We start from the raw sequence: 17,082 nt of genomic DNA on the forward strand, positions 1-17,082 counted from the left end.
CTTTAATATGCGATGGAGAAAGTCAGTTTCTAAAAAAGGCACATAAACTAAAGACTGATGAATAGTTGTGCTTCATCCATGTGTTTTTGACATTGTAATCTTGAGATGTTTAGTGAGGATATGTAATTAGCTTGGTTAAATATAAAACATTTTATAATTTTTCACATATGTCTTGTGATAGTGACATAAAAAATAAGTCAAAATCAACAATAAACAATAAACAAAATCAGTAATATCTCATTCAATGACATAATTTGTTTACTCATTAATTATGTTGTGAAGTTATTGATGAAGTTGTGGCCTAGTGTTTAGAGAGTTTGACTCCTAACCCTAGGGTTGTGTGTTTGAGACTCGGGCTGGGAATACCACGACTGAGGCATAAATAATGCCGTGTGTGCATTTCGGATGGGTTAAATGCAGAGCACAAACTCTGAGTATGGGTCACCATACTTGGCTGAATGTCATGTCACTTTCACACAACTAGGGCAGAGCTTCACTGTTTATTATTCACTGTATGAATTAAATACAGAATCATTGTTATTAAAGCCACAAAAATTTTGCTGTTTTATTAAAATTACATGTCTGTACCGGTATATCGGCCACATCTAGCACTATAAAGGTTACTTCTTTGAAATCAAAATAAAATACAGATGAAGATAAGTATTATAAGCAATAAATAAATTATATTTCACTCCATTTTACATCCCTCCATTCTCTTTCTGTCTGCCGACGTTTTCTTTACCAAGGTCACATTTTCATCCGCTTGGAAGAAGTCTTGAGGGCGCATCCGTTTAAAGAACCCACGCTACACACACACACACACACACACACACACACACACACACACACACACACACACACATACACACACACATACACAAAAGTACATACAGATTGTATTGAGAATGTGAGAGGTGAATGATGACATCATGTGTGAAGTGACTGCTGACTGGTCCTTACCTTGACTAGCACTACCAATATGATAATGAACACGATGATCCCGCCCCCCATGGAACCGCCGATGATCAACATGATCTCATCGAGTGGAGCGACAAAATTCACCTTCACTGCAACCTGGGAGAAACAGCTCTAAATCATCATCATTTCAAACAATTGGTTCAAATTATTCAGAGCTGAGAAATCTCTGTTTCTCCCATCATTATATATAACAAGAGCTGGCATGTGAAGTTCAGCTTACCTCCACATACTTCTCCGTCCTGCTGTGAACGTCAAGAACAGCCACAGAGTTTCCAGACAACATCTCAGTTTGTGAGAAATTCATTCGTATCTTCAGAGGAGAGACTATGTCTGCAACACAGCGCTGAAACAAACACAATATTCACCATCAGACCGAATCTGCTGCGGCTGGCTGAAGTTGTGATAGACCACACATACCAGCATGAAGATGGAGAAGTTAAAACAGGAGGACCCAGAATCCAGCAGGATAAACTGCTGCAGAGTCCTGGACGACACATTGCTCTGATCGAAGAATCCTCGACTCATTCCTCGTACCACATCCACATTCAGATTCAGAGAAACATTCATCTTCTTCTCCAGAGATCCTGAGAGACATGAGGGGGTAAGACATATTCTTCAAGTGACAGAGAGACTCTCTGAAACTTCAGTGATGTTACCTGTGCTGCTGGTTCTCTCGGTCACCGTGAAACATGACGTGAGATTAAATGCATTAAATGTGTTTCCACCTGGACATTCAAAGTAGTTCAGACTGATTTCCTTTGGACTGAAACTGAGCTGTGTAGATACAGACATCACAGGCTGAGCCCTGAGAAGAGACACAGGGTGTTTGTTAATAATGTGATAAATATGGCAGTTTTGCACCTAATAATTTATTCTACAAACTAAAGCATGACATACTTGAGAAGAACGATCCCTCCTTGTGCTCCGATCACGATATCTGTCAGATTATCATCATTCATGTCCATCTGACCGGACAGAGACACTCCAAACTGCTGCAGACCGGGCAGAACTGACCGCGCTGGGATCCGCTGCACACACACACACACACACACACACACACACAGATATGTCAAAGCAGCTTATTATTGTGCAGATTTATCCCGACTTTAAGCACTTTCACACTGGAGGAACATTTTCAAGTATTGGTGGAAGTTCCCACTTTTTGGTGTGTTTACACCGCAGGAACGGGTTTTATCAGTGGTGGGACTTTCAAGTCACAAGCAAGTCCTTAAAGTCATATCCCAAGTCCTCAAAGGGTTAAAGTTAATGAGACAATTAAGAGACTAATTAAATGATGATTGTACATCAGGGATGAACATCTGTTGTTAATAATCAACATCACTGAAGAAAAGAGAAACACAAGAACTACAACTGAATTTAGCCACAGTCTTCAACTGAAAAAAAAAAAAAAAAAAAAAACACTATGCCACCATATTTTTGGTCAATGTTTGCTTTAGGTAGTGTCTTGACCCTTGTACTAATTCAAAAGAATTGCAATATTATTTTCATAACAAACACGTATGCATTGCTGAATCAAACCTGGCAGAAACAGACATTTTTATGCTTTTTCTGTTTATAACTCATGGTGACTGAACATCATGAAGTAGTCTTTATCTTTAGATTGTTGACTAACACTAAGCTAATTACTATTATTGAACTAAATACACCACTGCAATGCTTCAAACATTGAAAGACAAAAAAAAAGGAGACTGCCACTTCAGGTTTTAGACATGCACATTTATCACATGATCCTCAGCAGTGGTGACAGTTTTTACTATGGGGTTACCCAGCATGCAACATTTTGTTGATTGTCACCACTGTTGAGAGTCATATGCTGGTTCTTGACGTCTTTGTGTTTCTACAGAGTAGTGTAGCTCAAATTTTATATGCACTTAAATTTCATTCACTGTAATTATTTTTGCACACTGCTGTTTTACTGGGTTGATCATGCAAAACTCAAATAAAACAATTGTTAACTTGATTGTAATGAGACCAGGGGCCTGTTCTTCGTACGTCGCTAACTCCGTTAGCTGGATTTGATTGTTGACGATTTGGTGTGATCTTGGATCGTTTGGTTCTTCGAAGCTCATCCCGGAGCTGCTGTCATAGCAACAGGTCCGTAAGCTTAAACCTGCTCGGGAGCAGCTTATTTCATGTAAACAGGATTAGATCGCTTCTTTTCAACCAGAACTGATACTCAACATATGTCCAGTTTTACTCACTGAAATATTTATTTGTGATAAAATTATTACTTACATACATACATACATAATTGTATTAGAGTCTTACACACATGCTATACAGATAATAGTCGTGCATTATTTTGAGTGATGACTGCTATTATTAGAGTGGCTTGATGGAGCGCAGGAGACGCAGATAACATGATACTGACCCTTAAGAAACTTTCAATTAATGCTGTCACGTAACAAATCTATCCAAATATAAAATGAAATGAATAGATCATTTCTACATTGAAATAAAAATGTAAAGACTGCACAACTATAAATTGCGAATCTAAATAATTGGGAATCATGAAAAAAATTCTAATAAAATAAAAACATGTATCTATTATCTGTTTCATGTATCTATTATAACATTTATGTAGTTTTGTTTGCTTGGCTGTTTCCTTATAAAAGTCCAGAAATATGTCAAGTTTTTCGTTGGGTGTCATTTTAAATTATATGACGTCATTACATTGCCGTCTTGCCACCAGCCAATCGCTGCACTGCTGATCATGGTTTCGAGTATTGATACATATCCCCTTTTAAGACAACACATGAACGCGCAATTATCTCAGATAACTCTATCCAGCGATACTAATCATACACAACAGGTGTGTTCGAAGAACCCAATTAGCCAGATCAGGATTAGCACGATGATATCATCTTGAATGTGTTATTTGATCTCGGATGTAATAAGCGACGTACGAAGAACAGGCCCCTGGCCCCAGATCCTCTGTAATTCTAAATAACAGCAGGTGTTCATCACTAGTGCACAATCATCATTTAATTAGTCACTTAATTATCTCATTAACTTTAATCCTTTGAGGACTTGGGAAAATGACTTGAAGACTTGCTTGTGACTTGAAAGTCCCACCTCTGGGTTTTATTTCTAAAAACTCAGTTTGGGGAAACTAAATTAACACTGTAAAACCAGACAAGTTATGTTAACTCAAACCATTTGAGGAAACCGATTGCCTTAAACCATTTAAGTTGAAAAAACTAACAGTTATGAGTACTCTGAACTTAATTCAGTTGAGTTCACTGAAAGAAGATATATATTGCAATTAAGTGATTAACTGAGTGATAATTGTGAATTAGTGATGAACAGCTGCTGCTAACAAACAGAATCACTGAAGAAAAGAGAAACACAAGAACTACTACAACTGACTTCAGACACAGCCTTAGATGAAATCAACTGAAATAAAATACATGAAATCTCCCAAGATCTGATTAAACAACACACGGTTATAACATCCAGAGAAAAGATTAAGACAGAAATCAAGGGTCAAGAGCCCAACTAAAGCAAACACTGATCTCTAACATGGTTACTTCAAATGAAACAATAAATCAACATCTAAACCTTAGTTCATTCTCAATAAGATCTTCTGTAGACGTCTGACAGAAATAAAGTCAGTCTGGTTATTAATAAGTGGAGCTGGTGATGCTGTTTGTGGGTTGTTTAATCAGATCTTGAGAGATTTCATGTATTTTATTTAGTATTTTATCTAAGACTGTGTCTGAAGTCAGTTGTAGTAGTTCTTGTGTTTCTCTTTTCTTCAGTGATTCTGTTTGTTAACAGCAGCTGTTCATCACTAATTCACAATCAGCACTTAGTTAATCACTTAATTACTTGAATGCAAAGTTTTAAAACTTACATGGTTTAAATCAAGGCAATCTATTTACTCAAACGGTTTGAGTAAAGTTTACTTATCGGGTTTTACAGTGCTATTTCTTTTGTCTGTTTTCTTAATTGCAGAATATTTATCATGTGCATCCAGTCCTTCGTGCTGTCTTTGCTGTAAACTGGTTTAAAGGGACAGAAGTGAGATACTTATTTACCCTCATTTGATAAAACTGTTTTGAAAAAAATTATTTTACATTTAGAAATTTCTAGAATATCTGTTTCGGGTTTTTTATTAGTGTAAAAACTTTTCCAAAATAAAAAAGTAAGTAAGTGAAATTTTCACTTATTTTCACCAGATCTTGAAGTGTTCCTGTAGCTCAGTGGTAGAACATTGCATTGGCAAGCGCAAGGTTTGGGGTTCGATTCCCCGGGAACACATGATAGGTGAAAAGTGTTAGCCTGAATGCACTGTAAGTTGCTTTGGATAAAAGTGTCTGCTAAATGCATTCATTTAATATTATTTAATTAAATTTTACTCAATAAAATGTACTTATTATTATTATTATTTTTTTTACTTAACTTAGTTAAGTAGATTTACTTAATTTCCAAATGTGTTAAATTTACTTGAAAAATGCTTGTGCAAAAACTTGCCAAAATAAAAATTAAGTAAATTTACTTATTACTTTTTTCAGTGTAGAGAGAAACTGGTTCTCTAGGAAACACACCATGCAAGGTAGTTCCCTGAATGAAGCTCTTAGGACTCTGTGGTCCAAGAGCCCCTATATTCTGGCTCAAATGCGAGCACAGTTTTGGTTTGAGGGAAGCACAGCAAACTCTCACCTGAGGAGCGTGTTCAGGGTTTATGCCATGTGTCCTGTGGCCCAGATAGATGTAGACCACTCCTTCATTCTCCAGCGGTGCCCCGACCGCCACATCAGACAGACTGTCTCCATTCAGGTCCTTTAGTGAAGCCACAGATGCAGAAAATCTGCCAGTGGTTGATTCACTCACATTCAGAGTCTTCTGACAACTCTACAAAGAGAGAGTTAAGAAAACATAATATTTATTGGCACATGACCAGCACCAGCACAAATTTCATGTAACGAATGTCACTGGGAACCTATTACAAAGACAATCGCTATTAAGTGATGCATGGGTGACAACTAGCAGCCTTCTGGTCCAAAATCTTAGTTAAATGTGTTTGTACTGCGAATATCATCATAACTGAATCTGTGTTATGATTGAGAAGCTCCAATGCATTTTTCAAGTATGCAGTTCAATATCGAGGCTTGTATCGTTTCTTGGACTTTTGAGTGATTTATGTGTGTGTGTTGGTGTTTAATGAGGGACTGAAACGTTGTGCAAAAGCTAGCATACTACTTTAAGAAATTACAAGTGCTAGAAAAACGTAAAAGTTTCTCCATTTAGGAACTTTTGGGGGAATTGCTGTTGTAAAATTATCCAGCTAACAGATGATAAAAATGACAGTATCACTGTTGTCGATGCTCTGAAGCTTTTAATCTTTACAAGTACACTGTGAAAATGACCATCATTTTAATGGCAAAAGAATGTAAAAATGCTACAGGTAAAAACCTATTAATATTATAATATCAATTGTATGGTGTATTAACATTTCAGGTAATGAAATACGATTTGAATGCAAATTTAAATTAAATCTATAAAACCCAATATGTTGCTACCATATCTTTAGTGGTAAAATTCTGGCAACTACAGCCAGCTTTTTACCGTCAATTTTACAGTTTTTTTTAATTTATTTTTTTTATCAGTGTATAGTCAGGGGTTTCATTTTCTCCCCCTAAACTGAACAGCACTCAGAGAATCATGAATCTGTGCGTACCTGTTCTGATAAAGTGTAGACGTACAGCCTCCCTTCAGCCCTCGGTTGAGACTGGTAAAATAATGGAGCTCCGACCAGCAGGAAATCTGAGTCTCCATCAGAGTCCACATCCAACACACTCAGAGACGCTCCGAAATATGAGCCAATCTGATGCCAGAAATCAACACATGACAACATTAAAATGTATCTTTATAACCTGATGTTCACAGATGAATTAGCAACACAACATGTTTTAGTAATAGTATGGTCACACTAGATTCTTGGACAATATGGGTTTCTCTAATCTGCTAAATGTGCATGTAAGGCATAAATGTGTAAATAAATAATATACATTAACTTCAAGAATTTCTGCAAAGCTGCTTTGTCAGCTCTTCAAGTCAAGTCTGCTTTATTGTCAATTTTTCTACATGTACAGCACATACATACAGAGAATTGAACTTATGTTACTCTCAGACCGTTTGTGAATACAGAGAACACTAACAAGTAGAGTATAAAAATACAGATAGATAAAGATTTAATATAAAATACAACTATACAAATAATGCAAGACATGTTATAAAACTAAAAACTAAAAATACAGTTAAATAAAACAGCACAATGCTCATGGCAGATAGAGTGCAAACCAGTGAAGTAAACAAACTTCAGATAAAATTATTATAAAATGACTGTAAGGCAAGGCAAGTTTATTTATATAGCACATTTCGTACACAATGGTAAATCATGAAAAAATAATAAAAATAAAACAAGCAATTTTAAAACTTTTAAAATGATAAAAACATTTAAAAACAGTTAGAAAATGATTTTACATTTTACATGAAAATGTAGTGCAATCAGTTCGGACATTGCACAGTGCTCATTCAATAAATGCACAGCTAAACAGATGAGTTTTAAGTCTAGATTTAAATGTGACTAGTGTTTTAGCACATCTGATCTCTTCTGGAAGCTGATTCCAGCTGCGGGCAGCATAGTAACTAAAGGCAGACTCCCCTTGTTTTGTGTGAACCCTTGGTATTTCTAACTGACTCGATCCTAGTGATCTGAATGCTCTGTTAGGTTTATATTCAGTGAGCATATCTGCAATATATTTCGGTCCTAGGTCATTTAGTGACTTATATACGAGTAAAAGTACTTTAAAATCAATCCTACATGTAACTGGAAGCCAGTGTAAGGACCTGAGGACTGGTGTGATATGCTCAGATTTTCTGGTTCTAGTCAGAATCCTGGCAGCAGCGTTCTGGATGAGCTGCAGCTGTCTAATGCTCTTTTTAGGAAGGCCGAAGTCTTGACTGGAAACAAAACATCTAATTCGTGCGATGTTTTTTAAATGATAGTATGCTGATTTAGTTACTGCTTTGACATGACTATTGAAACTAAGGTCTGTCTCCAGAATCACACCAAGATTCCCGACTTGATTTTTAGTTGTTTGACCCCTAGAGTCAAGGTATGCATTCACCTTGAACACTTCATCTTGGTTTCCAAATGCAATGACTTCAGTTTTTTCCCTGTTTAACTGAAGAAAGTTCTGGCACATCCAACTATTAATTTCATCAATGCATTGGCAGATGGAGTCAATGGGGCTGTAGTCATTTGGAGATAAGGCTAGGTAAATCTGGGTATCATCAGCATAGCTGTGATAGGCAATTTGGTTATTTCTCATTATTTGACTTAGTGGGATCATATACAGGCTAAACAAGAGCGGTGCAAGAATTGAGCCTTGTGGGACTCCGCATGTCATGGACGTCCACTTAGACTTATGCTCTCCTAGACTCACATAATAGCCTCTCCCTTCTAAGTATGATCTGAACCATTTGAGTACCATCCCAGAAAGCCCGACCCAGTTTTCCAGTCTCTGTAGAAGTATGTTATGATCGACAGTGTCAAACGCAGCACTGAGATCTAGCAATACCAGCACCAATATTTTGCCAGAGTCACAATTTAAGCGAATATCATTTATTATCTTAATGAGTGCTGTCTCTGTGCTGTGATGCGGTTGAAAACCAGATTAAAATTGTCCAGGTATCCATTTGAGTTTAAGTATTTGTTCAGCTGATTAAAAACAACCTTTTCTATTATTTTGCCTATAAAAGGAAGATTAGATTTTGGTCTAAAATTGCTCAAAATTGTGTTATCAAGATTGCTCTTTTCCAGGAGGGGCTTAACAACTGCAGTTTTTAGGGAGTTTAGAAATGTCCCAAAAAGAAGTGAGGTGTTCACCACTTCTAAAAGATCTGCTTCTAAGCATTAAGCACACTTTTGAAAAAAGATGTGGGAAGTGTGTCAAGACAACAGGCTGAGGATTTTAGGTGCTGCACTATGTCTTTCAGAATTTTGCTGTCAATTGCTTCAAAAATAGACATAGTATCAAAGGAGAACTGCCCCCCCAACTGAGCCTGGTTTCTCCCAAGGTTTTTTTCTCCATTCTGTCACCGATGGAGTTTCGGTTCCTTGCCGCTGTCGCCTCTGGCTTGCTTAGTTGGGGTCACTTCATCTACAGCGATATCATTGACTTGATTGCAAATAAATGCACAGACACTATTTAACTGAACAGAGATGACATCACTGAATTCAATGATGAACTGCCTTTAACTATCATTTTGCATTATTGAGACACTGTTTTCCTAATGAATGTTGTTCAGTGCTTGGACACAATGTATTTTGTTTAAAGCGCAATATAAATAAAGGTGATTGATTGATTGATTGATTGATATTTTGGCCGAATCTGTCTGACCTCTGCATTACTTGAGGATGTGCTAATATCCTTCCTGATATTGATGATCTTCTCAGAAAAGAAGGAAGCAAACTCATTGCATTTTCTGTCTGAGAGCATTTCACTGGGAGTATGACTTGGGGAGTTTGTCAGTCTCTCAACAGTGGCAAAAAGAGTGTGAGTGTTATTTAAGTTACTGTTTATAAGGTTTGAGAAGAAAGTCTGTCTAGCTGTGGCTAGTTTCACATTAAAATCATGAAGGCTGGTTTTATAGATGCTATAGTGAATTTCAAGTTTCGTCTTCCTCCACATCCGCTCGGCTTTTCTCCATTGTCTTTTCATAGTCTGAACTGCTGTTGATCTTCTCCAAACTGATTTCTGTCTGTTTGTTTTCTTACTGACTATTATTGGTGCAATATCATCAATAACATTCTTAACTTTTAAGTTGAAGGAATCAAGGAGAATATCAACAGAGTCTGCAGAAATGCTTGGTGTTAAAGATATAGAATCCAATAATAGCACACTTGTGTTCTCGTTTATGCATCTCCTTCTGACAGAGACAGATCTAGATTCAGTGGTAGCAGAGATCAGTATATCATAGAAAATACAGAAGTGATCAGATAGTGCTATGTTCTTAGTAACAATGGATGAAATGTTTAGACCCCTACTGATGATTAGATCCAGAGTGTGTCCACCTTTGTGTGTGGGTCCATGCACATGCTGAATCAGGTCAAAGGTGTTTAGAACCGTTATCTTTTCTTTTGTAGTTTTGTTGTCTGCATTATCTATGTGAATATTAAAATCCCCTGCTATTGCAAAACAGTCAAACTCTGTGGAAATCATTGATAACATTTCTGTGACCTCTTCAACAAAGGCTGGAGAGTATTTTGGAGGCCTGTAAATAATAATAAACAGAATGCGTGGGGCACCTTTCAGCACAATCCCTAGATATTCGAAAGACAAGTACTGACCAAATGACACTTGCTTGCAATGATAGACATCTTTAAATAGAGCAGCTACACCCCCACCTCTCCTAACAGTCCTGCAGACACTCATGTAAGTGAAGTTAGGAGGCGCTGCTTCATTTAGGATTGTTGCACTGCAGCTGTCTTCTAGCCATGTTTCATTTAGAAACATAAAATAAAAACGGCCTACGGCAGTGACATCAGATGCTAATACCATCATTCACGCTCTCACAGCGGTTATAGACAGCAAATTAGCCTGAGTCACGGAACAGATTGAGAAATTGGAAGCGTCTGTGACACAGACGATGCACAGCAAAATCCCCAGTGTTAATTTAACACTGAGTGTGGACTCATATAAACACTGAAGCAGTGTTAAAAGTAACACTGAAGCAGAGTTGAAGTTAATGAGATAATTAAGAAGTTAATTGAGTTATGATTGATCATTATTGAAGACACCTGATGTTAACAAGCAGAATCACCAACTGAGACAATCACAATTTGTGTGTCACCATTATAGTGGTCAATGTTTGCTTTAGTTGGGATCTTGGCTTGTAACTTTTTATTTTTAAAGTTTGTTTGTCAAACCAAGAGCAAAAATCATCGCGTGTTGATGATTATGTTTTAATGTGATCGTTGTTTGACATGAGTCACTGAACTCATTTACAGTCTTTTCTCAAAGTAAAATTTCCATTACTGATTGTCACAGCTTTGATTCCACAATGAAAAAATCTGTATTTTCTATACATTTTGTAGGTATTTCTTGCAAGTGATTCTGATTTTTTTTTATTAAAGAATTTTAATTTTAGGCACACACAGATAACAATAATCAACGTATGAATCTCAACAACGGTGACAAACAACATATTCAGATAAACAGACCAACTCTGAACATCACAAAACTAGATACAAAAAAATGAACATAAAAACAGCAAAAATAAAATATAGTTAGAATAAAAAGTTAAAAAGACAGTTCAGATCATAATTTATTCATGCCGCAATGCATGATGGGAGCCATGGATGCTTTTTTGATGGTCACCGTTGTTGTGATGCTCACGCTGATTCCTGATGTCTGTGTGTCTAAACAAAAGACTTCTTTTTTACGTCGAACTAACTATTAAAAACATGTCATACTATGTCAGAAATGCTGGGTTGCTTACTTCTCTTTTTCACTTAATTTATGTATGCAGTAAAGAAACCTAAACTCAGGCATTCAGGTAACTCTATAACAAATAGCTCAAACCACAATCAATGGCACACATGATTGCCTCTGCTGTGGTCTGTCTGTATGATATAATTCAGTCACCACAGCCACATAAAATCTAAAGATAATAACTGAAGGGTCAAGATCCCAACTAAAGCAAACACTGACCACTATAATGGTGACACACAAATTGTGATTTTCTCAGTTGGTGATTCTGCTTGTTAACATCAGGTGTCTTCAATAATGGCCAATCATAACTCAATTAACTTCTTAATTATCTCATTAACTTCAACTCTGCTTCAGTGTTACTTTTAACACTGCTTCAGTGTTTATATGAGTCCACACTCAGAGTGTTAAATTAACACTGGGGATTTTGCTGTGTAAATCTAAAAAGGAGTTACTGAGATGGATGGACCTCCCTTTATCACTGATTGGCAGGATTAATACAATAAAAATGAATCTATTACCCAAATTTATTTATTTATTCCAGTGTATACCACTGAAGGTTCCAATATTCTTTTTTAAGGAATTAGATAAATCACTTACTTCCTTCCTGAGGCACAAAAAAACACAGAGAGTCAAACTCCTTACATTACAGGCGCCTTATTCCAAAGGTGGCTTGAATCCCCCAAATTTTAAATTGTATTATTTGGCTGCACAACTTCGCGCTCTGTGGATGTGGTTTCACTGCAGAGCAGATGAAGTAAAACGGATGTCAATTGAACAACATGAACTACAGGACAATCCATTAATAATCGTACCATTTTTGGAATCTTAAAGGGACAATAAGTAACTTTTTAGGCATTTTATTATCTAAAATCAATATTTTTATTCATAAATATGCCCACAATGGTGTACAAATACCTATGCCAATGTTTAAACTAATCCTCGTAAATGAAGAATTTATTATCTTTATATACTTGGGACGGGTAGGTTGACGGAGGCTTCCATGTAGTTCCGCCATCTTGCAAAACTATAATAGCAGAGAGGGACAAAAAAGTACTAAGCCAACGCGTTTCCACAGCGCGTTTTCGGTCAGAGCCAGAAACGCAGGTGCAGAGCAGTGAGAGGCGCTTGAAACTGCACCGGCAAGTTTAAAAGTCTGGATTGCATTCTTATTATGGACCATACATATGCCGCGCCACAGGAGAAGAAAACATCATCGCCAAAACAGTCAAAAATAGAACGTAAAAGGAAACGTGACCGTAGATTACAGAAAACAAGAGTTAATGTCGGGGAAGCTTTTTCTAGGTGGAAAGAGCTAATGCTGGATAAAGATTTCAAAAGAGACGCTGAAGTGGCCAGTTTTCTTCTCGACAGGTAAGTCAGTGTTACAATCTATATTATAATATTTTTTTTATATCTAACAATGCATATAATTCAGAAAATATAACGAATAAATTAGACATAACTACTAATTACAATATTTCATGTTTTCCACAGTCAGTAATTCATACTGTAACATTCGTTTGTTAGTTGTCATGTTGCAGTTTGTTTGAAATAACACACCTGTTCACCTGAAGGAAAACTCGACGAAGTGCTATTAGAAGACATCCTGTCAAAGCTTTTTGGTACATATCGCCTACCGTAGATGCAACGCGCATTTGAAAAAGCGAGGCGCTGGAGAGCAAAATAAGTTTGAATGCAAAATACAATTTCACCAATAGATGGGAGTAATTCCTACTTACTGTCCCTTTAAAAGAAACTAAAAACAATCACTCAAAAACCAATAATTTCTTCTACATTTAACGCCTGGCAGCAATTACACGTATTAGTTGGACAAAACATAAAATTATTGGTAAATTCACCTCTCATGAACAATCCCAATATCCCAACAGCCTTAGCGGATGGAATTTTACAAAACTGGGTGAGAAAAGGAGTAAAAATTGTGGGGGGGATTACTGGGGATGTAACCTTACTAAAAGTGAACTCAAATATGAAACATTTTGTGTTACTAGCAGCAACAGCCCCCCCCCCCAAAAAAAAAAAACAAACATTGGGCTAACGAACTCGTGTCGTACTGCACACCAGAAAAAATTATACTTTCTATTAGAGGAAAACTAGATGACTTTGAACTTATTTGGACTCCTTTTCTGAACATCCTGACCCAACTTGATATGACCACAGACTAGATGTAAATCTATGTTTATTATTGTTTATCTCTATCTTTATGATTATTTAATATCTTGCTTTGTGGAGAGAGGGTTTTTTGTTTTGTTTTTTGCTGTTTTATTCCGTTGCTTTTCTGTTTTTTTGTGTGTTTTTGTAAAAAATTAAAACTATAAATAAAAATGTATAATAAGAAACATAAAATCCAGATTGTTTGTGGTTATAAAGTCATTGATTAGAAATGATTTATTTTGTAGTGAGCGAATGTTTAAAAATGCTAACTTGATGGCAGTGCTTTGTGTCTTTACATCAATCTTAGTTTGATGCATAATAGGCCTGTAGTGCACAAGAGCTTATTCAGACTGATTTAAAAAGACAATTAGCTCAGAGAGCAGTTATTTATTTAAACTGACTTAAGAGGTACTTGAATGAGGTAGTGAGCAGACCAATGCTGCACAAAGTGTTTGGTAAAGGTCAGAGTTTGTTAGTTGGAGGGGGAGTGGAAGGGCCTGGTGATGTTGTAGCTGAGAGGGGGAGGGGTTCAGAGTTCAGTGGTGCCTGGGGCAAAAGAGGGGGGGGGGGCAGCCTGATGAATTAAGCTGTCCTTCAGTCTGCTAGTCCTGGCCTGGAGACTCCACAGTCTCCTTCTTGATGGCAGCAGACTGAAGAAGCTGTGTGACGGGTGGGTGGCATCACCTGCGATGCAGGGGGCTTTGCAGAAAAGATGTGTTCCATAAATGTCCTGGAGGGAGGAGAGAGATTGAAGAGGAATGGGCTCAGCACACATCCTTGGGGGGCCCCAGTGTCCAGTGTGATGGTGCTGGATGTGTTGCTGCTGACCCGTACTGCCTGAGGTCTTCCAGTCAGAAAGTCCAACAGCCAGTAGCACAGCGAAGTGTTGAGCCCCAGCTGAATCAGTTTGTGAATGAGCTGTTTAGGGATGATTGTGTTGAATGCTGAACTGAAGTCTATGAACAGCATTCTGACGTCTTTTTTCTATATATGTGTGAGTGCTGAGTGGATGGCAGTTGAGATGGCATCATCGGTCAACCGGTTCGACCGATATGCAAACTGGAAGGGGTCCAGGGAGGGGGGGGGCAGACTTGATGTGGTGCATGACTAGCTGTTCAAAGCACTTCATGAGGATGGGAGTACAAGTGCAACTGGATGGTAGTCATTGAGGCAGGATGGAGACGGCTTCTTCGGAACTCGAATGATGGTGGTAGCTTTGAAGCATTTGGGGACGACAGCCTGACTAAGCGAGATGTTGAAAATATCTGTGAAGACATCAGTGAGTTTCAATGCACCATGTGTACTGTTTTGTTCCTCAAAGTGAGCAAAGAAGGTGTTCAGCTGGTTCAGCAGGGAGATGGTCCTGTCACAGGTCCCCGGTGGGGGCTAGTAGTCCATAATGGTCTTTATCTCTTGCTACATGCTTCGAGTATCTCTGCTGTCACCGAATTGATGGGTTATCCTCTTGGAGTACTGTCTCTTAGCCTCTCTGATGCCGTGGGATAGGTTGGCCATAGCTGTCCTCAGGCCCACCTCATCTCCAGCTCCAGCAGCATTCTGTGTCTTTGGGACTCTGAAAAGTGAAAGTCATGACATTTGCCAAGTATGGTTACCCATACTTGGAATTGGTGCTCTGCATTTAACCCATCCAAGTGCACACACAGAACAGTGAACACACACACACACTGTGAACACACACCCAGAGCAGTGGGCAGCCATTTATTCTCAAGTCATTGAAGGTGGAGCGAGAACTGTACATGCACTCCCCCCACCCACAATTCCTGCCGGCCCGGGACTCGAACTCACAACCTTTCGATTGGGAGTCCGATTCTCTAACCATTAGGCCACGACTTCCCATCTCTCTCTCAGTACACACCCAGGAATGTTGTCAGGACGAGGAGCTTTGCATGTGTTGAACCTGCTGAGGGACCTCCTCACACTGTCTGGGGACACCGTCATCACTTTGTTGCCGGGAGGAGGAGGAGGAGTCTTCTGTGCAGTGGTACTGTTTTGTTCCTCAAAGTGAGCGAAGAAGGTGTTCAGCTGGTTCAGCAGGGAGATGGTCCTGTCACAGGTCCCCGGTGGGGACTAGTAGTCCGTAATGGTCTTTATCTCTTGCTACATGCTTCGAGTATCTCTGCTGTCACCGAATTGATGGGCTATTCTCTTGGAGTACTGTCTTTTAGCCTCACTGATGCCGTGGGATAGGTTGGCCATAGCTGTCCTCAGGCCCACCTCATCTCCAGCTCCAGCAGCATTCTGTCTCTTTGGGACTCTGAAAAGTGAAAGTGAAAGTCATGACATTTGCCAAGTATGGTTACCCATACTCGGAATTGGTGCTCTGCATTTAACCCATCCAAGTGCACACACACAGCAGTGAGAAGTGAACACACCGTGAACACACACCCGGAGTAGTGGGCAGCTATAGATCCAGCGCCAGGGGAGAAACTGTAGAACCCCCTTGTCATCCACGGCTCCTGGTTGGCCCGGACAGTGATGACCTTTGTGATGGTTATATCATCAATAAACTTGTTGAAGTAAGCAGTGACAGCTTTGGAGTACTCTTGGAGGTCTGTGGTGTTATTGTGTGTTGCAGCCTGCTTAAACATATTCCAGTTAGTGGTGTCAAAACAGTCTTGAAGAGCCTCTGATGACCCTTCCGGACAAACTTCCAAGGTTTTAATTTAGCACAGTGGCTAAATTAACAAATAACCAGACGCCACCTGATTCAAATATTCCATCAGCGTTTAATAGTAATGACTTGAATTGATGCAGTCACACTATGAATATGAATTTCTTCACTGATAAAATAGATAACATTAGAAATACAATAGATGTAGTGTCTAATACTTCAGTTTCATCCATCGCACCCAAAGATAAACTGCAGTCTTTTACAACTATAGGACAGGAAGAGCTAAATAAACTTATCACTGCATCTAAACCAACAACATGTTTATTAGATCCTGTACCCACTAAATTACTGAAAGAGCTGTTACCTGTAGCCGAAGAACAGCTTCTCAATATTATTAACTCATCGTTATATTTAGGTCACATCCCAAAACCATTTAAGCTTGCGGTTATTAGGCCTCTTATTAAGAAACCACAACTAGATCCTAGTGAACTGGCAAATTATAGACCTATTTTAAATCTTCTTTTATATCTATTTTTTTATATCTATCAAGTTTTGAAAAAGTTGTGTCTGCTCAATTGAGCACCTTCCTGCATAAAAATTATCTGCTTGAAGAATTTCAGTCAGGTTTCAGGCCCCACCATAGCACAGAAACTGCACTTGTTAAAATTACAAATGACCTGCTTCTTGCATCAGATCAAGGCTGCATCTCATTGCTAGTTTTACTTGATTTTAGTGCTGCGTTCGACACCATAGATCATAACATACTCATAGATC

At 38.3% G+C, this 17,082-nt stretch overlaps 1 protein-coding gene across 1 annotated transcript in view; it reads right to left on the bottom strand.

Moving 5' to 3' along the window:
- Positions 1-496: 496 nt before the first annotated feature.
- Positions 497-17,082, bottom strand: part of LOC113100658 (integrin alpha-L-like) — a 38,024-nt gene continuing 21,438 nt past the window's right edge. The window contains exons 13-20 of the mRNA XM_026265282.1: positions 6,683-6,829; positions 5,665-5,856; positions 1,876-2,006; positions 1,635-1,783; positions 1,396-1,562; positions 1,199-1,321; positions 961-1,074; positions 497-805 (exon numbers count right to left, since the gene is read on the bottom strand). Of these exons, the coding sequence (XP_026121067.1) occupies positions 689-805; positions 961-1,074; positions 1,199-1,321; positions 1,396-1,562; positions 1,635-1,783; positions 1,876-2,006; positions 5,665-5,856; positions 6,683-6,829 (1,140 nt within the window). The 3' untranslated portion in view covers positions 497-688. The remainder of the gene's footprint in view (positions 806-960; positions 1,075-1,198; positions 1,322-1,395; positions 1,563-1,634; positions 1,784-1,875; positions 2,007-5,664; positions 5,857-6,682; positions 6,830-17,082) is intronic.

The sequence above is a fragment of the Carassius auratus genome, unplaced genomic scaffold (genome assembly GCF_003368295.1).
Source record: "Carassius auratus strain Wakin unplaced genomic scaffold, ASM336829v1 scaf_tig00217322, whole genome shotgun sequence".
Classification (NCBI taxonomy): Eukaryota; Metazoa; Chordata; class Actinopteri; order Cypriniformes; family Cyprinidae; genus Carassius; species Carassius auratus.